Genomic DNA, 16,559 nt, shown 5'->3' with positions numbered 1-16,559 from the left:
ACCGATGATGATTTTTCAATGCTGAAACAGATACCGATTATTGGAGGACCAAAAAAAGCTGATACCAATTAATCGGACAATTTTTATATATTCGTAATAATGAGAATTACAACAATACTGAATGAACACTTATTTTAACTTAATATAATACATCTAAAAAATCAATTTAGTCTCAAATAAATAATGAAACATGTTCCATTTGGTTTAAATAATGCAAAAACAAAGCGTTGGAGAAGAAAGTATAAGTGCAATATGTGCCATGTAAAAAAGCTAACGTTTGAGTTTCTTGCTCAGAACATGAGAACATATGAAAGCTGGTGGTTCCTTTTAACATGAGTCTTCAATACTCCCAGGTAAGAAGTTTTAGGTTGTAGTTATTATAGGATTATTTCTCTCTATACCATTTATATTTCATATACCTTTGACTATTCGATGTTCTAATAGGTACTTTGGTATTGCCAGACCTCATCTCGGGAGTTGATAGGCTTGAAGTCATAAACAGCGCAATGCTTGAAGCACAGCGAAGAGCTGCTGGCAAACGCAGTAAAGTGCTGTTTGAATGAATGCTTATGAGCCTGCTGCTGCCTACCACCGCTCAGTCAGACTGCTCTATCAAATCATTGACTTAATTGTAATATAATAACACACAGAAATAAGAGCTGTAGGTCATTAATATGGTCAAATCCGGAAACTATCTATACTAAACTAAACTATACTTTCGAAAACATAATGTTTATTATTTTTGTGAAATACGGAACCGTTCTGTATTTTATCTAATGGGTGGCATCCATCAGTCTAAATATTGCTGTTACATTGCACAACCATCAATGTTATGTCATATTATGTACAATTCTGGCAAATTAAATGGTCTTCACACTGTTCGAAACGAGCCAGGCGGCCCAAACTGCTGCATATACCCTGACTCTGTTGCACAGAACGCAAGAGAAGAGACACAATTTCCCTAGTTAAACTAAATTCATGTTAGCAGGCAATATTAACTAAATATACAGGTTTAAAAATATATGCTTGTGTATTGATTTTAAGAAAGGCATTGATGTTTATGGTTAGGTACACATTGGTGCAACGAAGGTGCTTTTTTCGCGAATTCGCTTGTTAAATCACCCGTTTGGCAAAGTAGGCTGTGATTCAATGATAAATTAACACAGCATCGATTATATGCAACACAGGACAAGCTAGATAAACTAGTAATATCATCAACCATGTATAGTTAACTAGTGATTATGTTGAGATTGATTGTTTTTTCTAAGATAAGTTTAATTCTAGCTAGCACCTTACCTTGGCTCCTTGCTGCACTCGATAACAGGTAGTCAGCCTGCCACGCAGTCTCCTCGTGGAGTGCAATGTAATCGGCCATAATCGGTGTCCAAAAATGCCAATTACCGATTGTTTTGAAAACTTGAGTTCTGCCCTAATTAATCGGCCATTCCGATTAATCGGTCGACCTCTACACCACATAGCCACTTTAGTGCGTCTAGACCCGCCTTTTCAATGTGATCTTCGTATTCTGACAGCAGAAGTCAGAGGTGTAGACACGACCAGAGAGAGATAGAGACAGGGAAGGGGGGGATGCAGGAATGAGAAAAAGAAGGCCCTGCATTATGGGAAAGAATGTGGGCATGACAGGGAGCGAGAGAAAGTGAGGAGGAAGACAGAAAGAGGCAAAGAGCCATGAGGTGAGCCCTGCACACGTACAGCTGGTGCTCATGCCCTCAGGGTGCCTGCACAGTCACAGCGGCATCTGGCACACCATCAGATACCCTGCCAATGTCTGCCAAACAAGCAGACCAGAAAGAGAGAGCTAGAGAGAGTGAGAGAGAGAGAACGCGAAAAAGGAAAGAAGCGGAAACTGAAAAAGGGAGACAGCAGAGAAGGAGAGATGGAAAGAGAGGAAGTGAGAATATCCAGCCTCTCTCCACCACACCCTGTCCTCCTCATTATATAGCCCTAATTAAGGATCAGTGATCTCATCTCAGTCTCCCTCTGTGAGAGTAGGGGAAGCAGGACATGTGTGTGTGTGTGTGTGTGTGTGTCTAAAAGTGTCGTAGTATGTTTTTTTAAAAGTGTGAGTGTGTATACGTGTGCATTTGGGTGTGCATGTGTGTGTGTGTTTCTAAAACAGATGCTCCATCTTCACTTACCCCTTACTACAGGAAGGAAACCCTGTCTATTGCCAACCTCTCCATCTTGACCATCCTCTGTATCACATCACAACAGACCCTGTTATCTCCACATCCTCTCTACCTTCACCATCGTCTGTATCACATCACAACAGACCCTGTTATCTCCACATCCTCTCTACCTTCACCATCCTCTGTATCACACCACAACATGCCCTGTTATCTCCACATTATCTCTACATTCACCATCCTCTGTATCACACCACAACAGACCCTGCTATCTCCACATTATCTCTACATTCACCATCCTCTGTATCACACCACAACAGACCCTGTTATCTCCACATCCTCTCTACCTTCACCATCCTCTGTATCACACCACAACAGACCCTGTTATCTCCACATCCTCTCTACATTCACCATCCTTTGTATCACACCACAACAGACCCTGTTATCTCCACATCCTCTCTACATTCACCGTCCTTTGTATCACACCACAACAGACCCTGTTATCTCCACATCCTCTCTACCTTCACCATCATCTGTATCACACCACAACAGACCCTGTTATCTCCACATCCTCTCTACATTCACCATCCTCTCTACCTCCACCATCCTCTGTATCACACCACAACAGACCCTGTCATCTCCACCCCCCTCTCAACCTCCACCCTACTGTCATCTCCACCCCCCTCTCAACCTCCACTCTCCTGTCATCTCCACCATCCTCTCAACCTTCACCCTCCTGTCATCTCCACCATCCTCTCTACCTCCACCATCCTCTCTACCTTCACCCTCATGTCATCTCCACCATCCTCTCAACCTCCACTCTCCTGTCATATCCACCATCCTCTCTACCTCCACCATCCTCTCTACCTCCACCATCCTCTCTACCTTCACCATCCTCTGTATCGCACCACAACAGACCCTGTTATCTCCACATCTTCTCTACCTTCACCATCCTTTGTATCACACCACAACAGACCCTGTTACCTCCACAATCCTCTCTACCTCCACCATCCTCTGTATCACACCACAACAGACCCTGTTACCTCCACCATCCTCTGTATCGCACCACAACTGAACCTGTTATCTCCACCATCCTCCTTACCTCCACCATCCTCCTTACCTCCACCATCCTCTGTATCACACCACAACAGACCCTGTTATCGCCACCACCCTGTCTACCTCCACCATCCTCCCTACCTCCACCATCCCCCCTACCTCCACCATCCTCTGTATCGCAGCACAACAGACCCTGTTATCTCCACCATCCTCTGTATCACACCACAACAGACCCTGTTACCTCCACCATCCTCTGTATCACACCACAACAGACCCTGTTATCGCCACCACCCTGTCTACCTCCACCATCCTCCCTACCTCCACCATCCCCCCTACCTCCACCATCCTCTGTATCGCAGCACAACAGACCCTGTTACCTCCACCATCCTCTGTATCACACCACAACAGACCCTGTTATCTCCACCATCCTCTGTATCACACCACAACAGACCAGGAAAACGACTTTCCTGAAGCGGATCCTGTGTTTTGCCCACCACCCAGGACAATGGATCGGATCCCAGCCGGCGAACCAAAACAACACCGCCGTAAAAGGGGCAGACGAAGCGGTCTTCTGGTCAGGCTCCGGAGACGAGCACATCGCACACCGCTCCCGAGCATACTACTCGCCAATGTCCAGTCTCATGACAACAAGGTTGATGAAATCCGAGCAAGGGTAGCACTCCAAAGAGACATAAGAGAATGTAATGTTCTTTGTTTCACGGAAACATGGCTCACTCGAGACACGTTATCGAAGTCGGTACAGCCAGCTGGTTTCTCCACGCATCGCGCCGACAGAAACAAGCATCTTTCTGGTAAGAAGAGGGGCGGGGGGTATGCCTTATGAGTAACGAGATGTGGTGTGATCACAACAACATACAGGAATTCAAGTCCTTCTGTTCACCTGACTTAGAATTCCTCACAATCAAATGTGGCTGACATTGAGTGGCTGCTTTCAACATACTGACTCAACTCCAGCCACTTTAATATTGGAAAAATAGATGTAAAAAATGTATCACAATGCCACTTAATATAATGTTTACATACCCTACATTACTCATCTCATATGTATATACTGCACTCGATACCATCTACTGCATCTTGCCATCTTGATGTAATACATTTATCACTAGCCACTTTAAACAATGCCACTTTTATATGTTTACATACCCTACATTACTCATCTCATATGTATATACTGTACTCTATACCATCTACTGCATCTTGCCTATGCCGTTCTGTACCATCACTCATTCATATATCTTTATGTACATATTCTTCATTCTTCTTCATTCTTTACACTTGTGTGTATAAGGTAGCTGTTGTGAAATTGTTAGGTTAGATTACTCGTTGGTTATTACTGCATTGTCGGAACTAGAAGCACAAGCATTTTGCTACACTCGCATTAACATCTGCTAACCATGTGTATGTGACAAATAAAATTTGATTTGATTTGAGCATCAAGAGTTGCCACTGAATCAGACTGAAAGAACAGAGACAGGCATCACATCAACCTGCTCCTAACCCAAAATGGCTGCTTATTAAGTTAATGACAGCAGCCAACATTTTAATTGAATTGTGCCGGCTCGACAATCACATTCGCCCCTCGCGCCTAGCCACCAGAGACGGCTACCATAGTAACAAAAGGGAAATGCCTCTATCAGTTTCTCAGACATCTGGGAAAGGAACAGAATACATCGGGGGTGCAAAGATGTACAGAACAGGTTGATCTTTTGGGTTAGTGGGTACCTAGTCAGTTGCACAACTGAATGCAATCAACTGAAATGTGCCTTCCACATTTAACCCAACCCCTTTGAAACAGGTGTGGGGGCTAACTTAATCGACTTCATCAGTGCCCGTGGAGCAGTCCTTGCTCAAGGGCAGAACAGCAGATTTTTCCACCTTGCCGGCTCGGGGATGTGAACAAGCAACCTCGCAGTTACTGTCCCAACGCTCTAACTGTTAGGCTACCTGCAGCCAAGTGTGACAGAAGAAATGTACTACTGTGCATATCGGACTAAGAGGATAATTCAGTGGGGTCTTCCTTCAAGAAAGTTGCCGATAGAAATATAATGAGTAGAGGTGACAATATTTATGATTCTACATGGCAAAGTACAATGTCTTTTCTACATGGTGCATTTCTATCTGAACACTCAAAAGTTGCACCTTTCTGAATAAGTTAAGTGATAAGAATAGAATCTACATTTTTCCGGAAATTTGGTTATCAGAGGACATTGTTTTAAATTAATTAAGTTGTAACTTGCCACATTGCACACTATTACATCTAATATGACAAGCTAGCATTGTTGCCATGGCAGCATTGCAAAACATGACCTCTCAAAAGAAACAAACCTAAATGCATTAGATGATACAGAATAACAGCTGAAATGAATTCACTTTCCGTTTCTTCTTGACAAGTAACAAGGACATCCTGTTTTCTTTCCTATGTTCTGTGGTATAGTGTGTAGCAGGCCATTGTGTTGATGGAAGTCTTTGTTACTAGTCTTTCTGCTCTTGGATTGAAGCTTGAGAGAGCTAGCGTGCTCATATTGGAGTATTTGAAGGTAGAGAAGGGAGAGAGACTGTTATAGTGAGAGAGCTAGAGAGAGAGCTAGAGAGAGAGAGCTGTTGAATAGGAGCCTGGTGTTGTGAGAGGAGAGTAGTCCTGGTTGAATAGTGTAATAGGAGCCTGGTGTTGTGAGAGGAGAGTGGTCCTGGTTGAATAGTGTAATAGGAGCCTGGTGTTGTGAGAGGAGAGTGGTCCTGGTTGAATAGTGTAATAGGAGCCTGGTGTTGTGAGAGGAGAGTGGTCCTGGTTGAATAGTGTAATAGGAGCCTGGTGTTGGGAGAGGAGAGTGGTCCTGGTTGAATAGTGTAATAGGAGCCTGGTGTTGTGAGAGGAGAGTGGTCCTGGTTGAATAGTGTAATAGGAGCCTGGTGTTGTGAGAGGAGAGTGGTCCTGGTTGAATAGTGTAATAGGAGCCTGGTGTTGTGAGAGGAGAGTGGTCCTGGTTGAATAGTGTAATAGGAGCCTGGTGTTGTGAGAGGAGTAGTCCTGGTTGAATAGTGTAATAGGAGCCTGGTGTTGTGAGAGGAGTAGTCCTGGTTGAATAGTGTAATAGGAGCCTGGTGTTGTGAGAGGAGAGTGGTCCTGGTTGAATAGTGTAATAGGAGCCTGGTGTTGTGAGAGGAGAGTGGTCCTGGTTGAATAGTGTAATAGGAGCCTGGTGTTGTGAGAGGAGAGTGGTCCTGGTTGAATAGTGTAATAGGAGCCTGGTGTTGTGAGAGGAGAGTGGTCCTGGTTGAATAGTGTAATAGGAGCCTGGTGTTGGGAGAGGAGAGTGGTCCTGGTTGAATAGTGTAATAGGAGCCTGGTGTTGTGAGAGGAGAGTGGTCCTGGTTGAATAGTGTAATAGGAGCCTGGTGTTGTGAGAGGAGTGTGGTCCTGGTTGAATAGTGTAATAGGAGCCTGGTGTTGTGAGAGGAGAGTGGTCCTGGTTGAATAGTGTAATAGGAGCCTGGTGTTGTGAGAGGAGAGTGGTCCTGGTTGAATAGTGTAATAGGAGCCTGGTGTTGTGAGAGGAGAGTAGTCCTGGTTGAATAGTGTAATAGGAGCCTGGTGTTGTGAGAGGAGAGTGGTCCTGGTTGAATAGTGTAATAGGAGCCTGGTGTTGTGAGAGGAGAGTGGTCCTGGTTGAATAGTGTAATAGGAGCCTGGTGTTGTGAGAGGAGAGTAGTCCTGGTTGAATAGTGTAATAGGAGCCTGGTGTTGTGAGAGGAGAGTGGTCCTGGTTGAATAGTGTAATAGGAGCCTGGTGTTGTGAGAGGAGAGTGGTCCTGGTTGAATAGTGTAATTGGGCCTGGTGTTGTGAGAGGAGAGTGGTCCTGGTTGAATAGTGTAATAGGGCCTGGTGCTGTTGTCTCACTAAGGGGCCTAATGGATGATAGAATGGTCTGGAACACTACTGTCAACTCATGCAGGTGCACACACTCACAGATGGATACAGACACGTGCATGTACACACAAACACACTCGGTCATCCCTCTCTTTCTGTGAGTAATTATCACACACGCTCAACGCCCTCACTTTCTCCCACGGTCAGCTCACACTGTGGACCAGGCATCCTAAATCCCCCTTAATGTAGTCTAACTATTGGCAAGTCTACAGTGTATATCTCTTAAACAGTCAGGTCTACATATCGATCTTCAGTCAGGTCTCTCTCTCTATCTACAGTCAGGTCTCTCTATCTATCTCCTTCCCTCCCTCAATCCACACGTCCAGTGAAGAGTTAAACATTCAGAACTGAACACCCTCTGTGACGCGTGCAGGTGAAACCTGACAGATGGTGTTTATCAGAGCTCAGAACAAATGTTGCATTACATCTCTATCTATCTCCATCTATTTACCCCATTACCTAATCTATCAGCAGTGTGTGTGTGTGTCTAACAGTGCGTGTCAGCATTGTATTTTTATCACAATGCGAAACAAAGAAAACAACTATCTCGTTAAAACCTGACTGCAATTATTGTGATGTGAGAAAAACAAAGGGGCTGATGACTGACAGGGTAATTAACACCTGCTACCATGACAACCCACAGACTTAATTGAATTCTGGCCCAAGCCAGATCGATCCTGATTGATCGAGACAAACAATGCCTGGGGACTTTAATTGACTTTACTCAGGTGGTGGTAGGAGAAAGTTATGTGGATGGGATAGGTATTATACAGAGGGCATCAGGACACAGCGAGGAGAACTTTGAGTCTGACATTGTCTAGTCATGAAGGAAAAGATGGCAGTATGATATTTGTTAACCACAAATGGGATTTGCCCCCCTTTCGCCCTAAGCCTATCACTAACCTAATTCAACAACAAATAGCTCGCATTCTTGGTCATCATTTCCAATATCATCAATTTGCCTTTTCTAACACGGTCTATTGAAGTGTCAGAGCTATAAGGATTTCCAAACATACTGAGAATGTACTCAATTATGGGCTACTGCTGTTGGTCAGTCTTTCATTTTGAAAGGGACCAATTTATCCAATCTGTGAAATGAAGCCAATCTGTGCAATGATGCGATGAATCAAGTGTGAGTGAGAAACAAAAACCTGCAGACACTGCAGCCCTCCAGGAGATGAGTTTCATACCCTTCTTTCTTGGTATTAAGGTGCGTGTGACTTTGTCTGCATCTGTGTGTGTGTGTGTGTGTGTGTGTGTGTGTGTGTGACTGCTATGAACTGGTACTCACCTTGAGAGCACGAGAACGGTTGGCCAGGAGATTCTCGATGTTCCCCGCTGCATTAGCCACCAGCTGGCTGGCATCGTTGGACCCCACACTGAAGTACTTCCTGTGGCTCTGGAAGATCTGCACCAATCAGGAGATAGAGGGTCAAAGGTGACAGTGAAGCAATCAAGAGAGAGAAACAAGGGTCAAAAGTGACACTGGACCAATCAGGAGAGAGTGATACTTTGATCAAATATTGACATGGTGTATCTGAGAATTGTACCTATGAGGATAGTCACAAAAAAATGTACTTGATTATGTTTATTTGCAGGGACAATGAACACAATAATCCAAATGTATGTAAATGTGTCAAATCATGATGTCACCGCTGTGTGTACAATGCCAGTGTAAATCAAGCAACATTATGCCACAATGGAGCACAACGGCAAACGCCATTTCCTGAATATGGAATATGTTTCAGCAAGAGGAATTAAACAATAAAAAATCAGAAATGCCAAACAGCCAATTATTTAGCAGCCGGAGGGGCTTTCTAGGTCCGACATTAAAACCACAGGCCTGTAGTGTGTGAATGTGTGTGCGGGCACACGCGTGTGTGTGTGTGCGTGTGTGTGTCTAAGTCGGTGTATCGAAGTGTGTGTTTACTTAGCTAACCTCTGTGGGGCTGTGCAATGTGTTTCTGCTTGTCCATGAGTAATGATTCTGATGGTTATTCTCCACATGCTCTTTCTGCTTACAAGCAAATACAATCCCCTCCCCTGTGTAGTAAATAAAGCAGCCATGCTGCCAGAGGTCTCAATGAAGGAAACCTACATTTATTCTACTGCAACAGGACAAAGGAATGTACAGTCGACCATTGATATTATCCCACTCTCTATCTATATATATGCTATTGGGTCAAGATTAGGTCATAAAGTCTAGCTATTTTCCCTCACCCCATGAGCATCAAATGATGCCTGCGACAGGAAATGAGCTCCAAACGTGGTATAACACCATCATGGTAAAGATGTCTGCTGTTTTTTTTCTTCTAAATGTCTGTGATGACAAGCAGGGCAAGAGGCAGCCCTGATATGGTGTCTGTTATGGGTATTTTCCTGAGAATACTGTGTTGCTCAAGGGAAATCATGCCTGTGTGTTGTCCCTGGGACGTCATGCATTGTGTGTATGTCTGAAAAATGTAATCCAAAAGGAATCTGAAGTACATTGACAATTACTGTGATGATTATTTTGCATTTCATATTTCTTAATTATTTCTTCTTTTTTTGTTTTCTGGTTATACATTGTTATTGATTAATGCATTGTTGGGCTATAGGTTTGCAAGAAAGACATTTTCACTGTACTTGTGCATGTGACATTTAAACTAGACATAATTACAGAGGCTCTATATCAGGCCTGGCTAGGCAAGAGGAGGAGAGGTGTCATAGGGTTATAGCAATCAACACAAGGGTTGTGTCCCAAAAGGCACCCTATTCCTCATATAGTGCACTACTTATGACCAGAGCCCCCTACATAGGGAATAGGGTGCCATTTGGGATGTAGCCAGAGTAACAGCTCCTCCTAACTGTCCATTTCATGTAAGCTTGTTAGGGATGGGATAGGGATGTGGTGTTTGGAGTTGACACTGATAGTCCTTGAGTGTGGACATTCCCCTAGCAGAATACTGTAAGCAGATGTCCCACATATCACTAATGAGATGGCACTTTGTAAAGTCCAGATCTGTTGTGACAACCATCATTGTATTGGATGTGACACACATCAAACAGGAGAGGTCAGGAGTTATGTGTGCGCATGTGTGTGCGCGCGTGTGTATATTGATTGTTGAAATCCAGAGTTGTGGATGTTTGACTATGGGGTTGCAAGCTTCCTGTGCGTTTGAGAGGAGTGTGGTGGTGTGGTATATGTACATTTGTGCACGTCTGTGTTCCTATGTTTACAATGTGTTCCTGTGTGTCCCACCTGTATGAGATTCTGCACTCCGCTGGCTGTGTCCGTCAGTGTGACCAGCTCCTGCTGCATCTGCTCCACCCATTCCTTTATCCTGAGGAAACAATGAAAGCACCATTCAAAATCATTCAAATTAATTTACTTCCTGTAACTCATCGAATCCGATGATCAAATGGTTTTACTTATCCAATCACATTGATATCTCTGAACTGCTGTTTTCAGGATCATATTAAATTGGCACCAAACAAAAGACAATGGACTGAAACAGGGAGGGAAATACTGAACTGTTCAGTAAGAAACTTTTTTGTTTTTCTGTTGCAAAACAGTTTGCTTCACTGTGCACTAATAAATAAGACCCTGAAGGTGCAGAACGATCCAATAGAAATACATGTCTGTCAAATAGCTCTATGTTACATTTCTATCTGCAAAGCTGTGAATGTTCCGCCTCACTGCATAAATAATCTTGACTTACTTTGATTCGCCAATCACCTTGCAGTAGATACCACATGACGACACATTAACAGAGCAGTTGAGTCAGGCAGTAACAGTACAGCTGACTATCACTTTATGCAAAACATATCTCGCCATGCAGGCTAATAAATTCAGCGGTCTATAAAATAGTCATGTTTACCCTGAGTATATGTGTTTTGACTCCCCATTAACTGTGCATTAGAGTAGATATAGATGTAGAGAGAGTAGAGGATATATTCATGGTTGTCAGTGGTTGAGTAACAAGGACAGGGGTGAGATAGTAGGTCATGTATGCAGGGATAGTAGAGGGAGAAATTAGTAACAGCAAGACTCCATTCTACCATAATGCTTTGTTTTGATTGTGTTAATGAGATACAAATAAACTACCTGTACCCTATACAGAAACAGAACACTGGCTCAATAAACTAACTGTACCCTATACAGAAACAGAACAATAGTTAACTGGCTCAATAAACTAACTGTACCCTATACAGAAACGGAACAATAGTTAACTGGCTCAATAAACTGTCTGTACCCTATACAGAAACGGAACAATAGTTAACTGGCTCAATAAACTACCTGTACCCTATACAGAAACGGAACACTAGTTAACTGGCTCAATAAACTACCTGTACCCTATACAGAAACGGAACAATAGTTAACTGGCTCAATAAACTAACTGTACCCTATACAGAAACAGAACACTAGTTAACTGGCTCAATAAACTACCTGTACCCTATACAGAAACGGAACAATAGTTAACTGGCTCAATAAACTACCTGTACCCTATACAGAAACGGAACACTAGTTAACTGGCTCAATAAACTGTCTGTACCCTATACAGAAACGGAACAATAGTTAACTGGCTCAATAAACTACCTGTACCCTATACAGAAACGGAACACTAGTTAACTGGCTCAATAAACTACCTGTACCCTATACAGAAACGGAACACTAGTTAACTGGCTCAATAAACTGTCTGTACCCTATACAGAAACAGAACAATAGTTAACTGGCTCAATAAACTACCTGTACCCTATACAGAAAAAGAACACTAGTTAACTGGCTCAATAAACTGTCTGTACCCTATACAGAAACAGAACACTAGTTAACTGGCTCAATAAACTACCTGTACCCTATACAGAAACGGAACACTAGTTAACTGGCTCAATAAACTACCTGTACCCTATACAGAAACAGAACACTAGTTAACTGGCTCAATAAACGGTCTGTACCCTATACAGAAACAGAACACTAGTTAACTGGCTCAATAAACTACCTGTACCCTATACAGAAACGGAACACTAGTTAACTGGCTCAATAAACTGTCTGTACCCTATACAGAAACAGAACACTAGTTAACTGGCTCAATAAACTACCTGTACCCTATACAGAAACAGAACACTAGTTAACTGGCTCAATAAACTGTCTGTACCCTATAGAGAAACAGAACACTAGTTAACTGGCTCAATAAACTGTCTGTACCCTATACAGAAACTGAACAATATTTAACTGCCTGGCCGGTTCCCCTCTCTCCACTGGGATTCTCTGCCTCTAACCCTATTACAGGGGCTGAGTCACTGGCTTACTGGTGCTCTTCACGCCGTCCCTAGGAGGGGTGCGTCACTTGAATAGGTTGAGTCACTGACGTGGTCTTCCTGTCTGGGTTGGCGCCCCCCCTTGGGTTGTGCCGTGGCGGAGATCTTTGTGGGCTATACTCGGCCTTGTCTCAGGATGGTAAGTTGCTGGTGGAAGAAATCCCTCTAGTGGTGTGGGGGCTGTGCTTTAGCAAAGTGGGTGGGGTTATAGCCTGCCTGTTTGGCCCTGTCCGGGGGTATCATCGGACAGGGCCACAGTGTCTCCTGACCCTTCCTGTCTCAGCTTCCAGTATTTATGCTGCAGTAGTTTATGTGTCGGGGGGCTAGGGTCAGTCTGTTATATCTGGAGTATTTCTCCTGTCTTATCCGGTGTCCAGTGTGAATTTAAGTATGCTCTCTCTAATTCTCTCTTTCTCGGAGGACCTGAGCCCTAGGACCATGCCTCAGGACTACCTGGCATGATGACTCCTTGTTGTCCCCAGTCCACCTGGCTGTGCTGCTGCTTCAGTTTCAACTAATCTGCCTGCGGCTATGGAACCCTGACCTGTTCACTGTTCACTGACCTGTTCACAATTACTATTATTTGACCATGCTTGTCATTAATGAACATTTGAACATCTTGGCCATGTTCTCTTATAATCTCCACCCGGCACAGCCAGAAGAGGACTGGCCACCCCTCATGGCCTGGTTCCTCTCTAGGTTTCTTCCTAGGTTTTGGCCTTTCTAGGGAATTTTTCCTAGCCACTGTGCTTCTACACCTGCATTGCTTGCTGTTTGGGGTTTTAGGCTGGGTTTCTGTACAGCACTTTGATATATCAGCTGATGTAAGAAGGGCTATATAAATACATTTGATTTGATTTGATCTGCCTCAATAAACTGTCTGTACCCTATCCAGAAACTGAACAATAGTTAATAGGCTCAACGGTGTGTACAGTATGGATTAAGTAAACACTGAAAGTGTGTCAAGTTCACAGTGAGAGTGAGTGGTTCCTTCATTGTTCTGAAGAGAAAAGGTCCATATGTAACCATAAGACCAAATGTGTTATAAATAAATGGATTGAGACACATTTTCTTTTTGGATCCAAGATGGCGTAGCAGTAGGACGTATTGTCGTGTTGTGTCCCTTGTATATATCGTTTGTTTTCGTTTTTTTTTCTTCACATATCTTTAAAACTTTTTGCTGAACCTCAACTTCTTTTAAATACTCTCCTGCAACCCGCCTCACCCAACGTAGCTATTTTTCCTAAAGTATTTATATTTACTTCGGACCTTGGAACCCCTCAACTGAAGCTAGCCAACGAACTACCAGCTTCAGCAAAACATTGCTAGCGGTCTTCAGCTAACCGGTCATCAGCTAACCTTTAGCTCGGAAAGCTCTCGCCAGTTCGAACAACGCGACTCTAACCAGAGCATAACGGACCTATTTATTATTTTATTTTATTTTTCATCCCCGGATTCCCATCGCAAACGGAACATTTTGAGCTCCTGGGCTACAATATCCAGACCCACGACCGGTCCATCGATGTCACTGCATGAAGAGGAATAAACAGATACCCCCATCGCGACGTCCCCAAAGGCTAACTCTCTAGCCCTTGCTATCTCCTTGCTTGCAAATTCGGCCTGCTAACTGCTAGCTTGTTTAGCCCGGTCCGCTAACTGCTACCGTGTTTAGCACCGTCTACTAACTGTTAGCTTGTTAGCACAGGCCTGCTAACCGTCTGAATCGCCGCGTCCCAAACACTCACTGAACCCATATTTACTTTCTACCCCTTTTCGATTTTTTATTTGTTTATACCTTCCGGTAACCTGCCTCACCCAATGTGTTACGGAACCGCTATTATCTTTACATTTTTAGAACACACTCAAGAACCTCCAGAAGCTAACCAGCTAACTGGCTACAAGCTATTTGGTCATTGTTAGTTTTCTAACCTGGATAACACTCGCCAGTCCAGCTTCCCTGCCCCATCCACCGCTGCCCCTTGGACACTGATCACTTGGCTACATAGCTGATGCATGCTGGACTGTCCATTAATCACGGTAATCCATTCTGCTTGTTTATGTTTTATCTGTCGGCCCCAGCCGCACTTAGGCTCTGTGTGTAGTTAATCCGACCCTCTCTGCCTAATCAATCGCCATTCTACCTGCTGTTGTTGTGCTAGCTGATTAGCTGTTGTCTCACCTACTGTTTTAGCTAGCTCTCCCAATTCAACACCTGTGATTACTGTATGCCTCGCTGTATGTCTTTCTCAAATGTCAATATGCCTTGTATACTGTTGTGCAGGTTAGTTATCATTGTTTTAGTTTACAATGGAGCCCCTAGTTCCACTCTTTATACCCCTGTTACCTCCTTTGTCCCACCCCCCACACATGCAGTGACCTCACCCATTACAACCAGCATGTCCAGAGATACAACCTCTCTCATCATCACCCAGTGCCTGGGCTTACCTCCGCTGTACCCGCACCCCACCATACCCCTGTTTGCGCATTATGCCCTGAATATATTCTACCATGCCCAGAAACCTGCTCCTCTTATTCTCTGTCCCCAACGCCCTAGGCGACCAGTTTTGATAGCCTTCAGCCGCACCCTCATACTACTCCTTCTCTGTTCCGCGGGTGATGTGGAGGTAAACCCAGGCCCTGCATGTCCCCAGGCACCCTCATTTGTTGACTTCTGTGATCGAAAAAGCCTTGGTTTCATGCATGTCAACATCAGAAGCCTCCTCCCTAAGTTTGTCTTACTCACTGCTCTAGCACACTCTGCTAACCCTGATGTCCTTGCCGTGTCTGAATCCTGGCTCAGGAAGGCCACCAAAAATTCTGAGATTTCCATACCCAACTATAACATCTTCCGTCAAGATAGAACTGCCAAAGGAGGAGGAGTTGCAGTCTACTGCAGAGATAGCCTGCAAAGTAATGTCATACTTTCCAGGTCCATACCCAAACAGTTCGAACTACTAATTTTGAAAATTACTCTCTCCAGAAATAAGTCTCTCACTGTTGCCGCCTGCTACCGACCCCCCTCAGCTCCCAGCTGTGCCCTGGACACCATTTGTGAATTGATTGCCCCCCATCTAGCTTCAGAGTTTGTTCTGTTAGGTGACCTAAACTGGGATATGCTTAACACCCCGGCAGTCCTACAATCTAAGCTAGATGCCCTCAATCTCACTCAAATCATCAAGGAACCCACCAGGTACAACCCTAACTCTGTAAACAAGGGCACCCTCATTGACGTCATCCTGACCAACTGGCCCTCCAAATACACCTCCGCTGTCTTCAACCAGGATCTCAGCGATCACTGCCTCATTGCCTGTATCCGCTATGGAGCCGCAGTCAAACGACCACCCCTCATCACTGTCAAACGCTCCCTAAAACACTTCTGTGAGCAGGCCTTTCTAATCGACCTGGCCCGGGTATCCTGGAAGGACATTGACCTCATCCCGTCAGTTGAGGATGCCTGGTCTTTCTTTAAAAGTAACTTCCTCACCATTTTAGATAAGCATGCTCCGTTCAAAAAATGCAGAACTAAGAACAGATATAGCCCCTGGTTCACTCCAGACCTGACTGCCCTCGACCAGCACAAAAACATCCTGTGGAGGACTGCACTAACATCGAACAGTCCCCGCGATATGCAACTGTTCAGGGAAGTCAGGAACCAATACACACAGTCAGTCAGGAAAGCTAAAGCCAACTTCTTCAGGCAGAAGTTTGCATCTTGTAGCTCCAACTCCAAAAAGTTCTGGGACACTGTGAAGTCCATGGAAAACAAGAGCACCTCCTCCCAGCTGCCCACTGCACTGAGGCTAGGTAACACGGTCACCACCGATAAATCCATGATTATCCATGATTATGCCTTCCGCCTGGCTACTCCAACCTCGTCCAACAGCTCCCCCCCCCCGCAGCTACTCGCCCAAGCCTCTCCAGGTTCTCCTTTACCCAAATCCAGATAGCAGATGTTCTGAAAGAGCTGCAAAACCTGGACCCGTACAAATCAGCTGGGCTTGACAATCTGGACCCTCTATTCCTGAAACTATCCGCCGCCATTGTCGCAACCCCTATTACCAGCCTGTTCAACCTCTCTTTCATATCGTCTGAGATCCCCAAGGAT

The 16,559-nt window shown here is 44.4% G+C and overlaps 1 protein-coding gene across 3 annotated transcripts in view; it reads right to left on the bottom strand.

Moving 5' to 3' along the window:
- Window positions 1-16,559, bottom strand: part of LOC110499865 (voltage-dependent calcium channel subunit alpha-2/delta-1) — a 158,583-nt gene that overhangs the window by 115,909 nt on the left and 26,115 nt on the right. For all 3 annotated transcript variants that reach the window (XM_090213652.1, XM_090213653.1, XM_090213656.1), the window contains exons 2-3: window positions 10,398-10,479; window positions 8,448-8,564 (exon numbers count right to left, since the gene is read on the bottom strand). In XM_090213652.1, the coding sequence (XP_090069778.1) occupies window positions 8,448-8,564; window positions 10,398-10,479 (199 nt within the window). The remainder of the gene's footprint in view (window positions 1-8,447; window positions 8,565-10,397; window positions 10,480-16,559) is intronic.

Source organism: Oncorhynchus mykiss, chromosome 21 (assembly GCF_057628025.1).
Source record: "Oncorhynchus mykiss isolate SJ-2025 chromosome 21, ASM5762802v1, whole genome shotgun sequence".
Lineage (NCBI taxonomy): Eukaryota > Metazoa > Chordata > Actinopteri > Salmoniformes > Salmonidae > Oncorhynchus > Oncorhynchus mykiss.
This window is presented reverse-complemented; position numbering and strand designations above follow the sequence as displayed.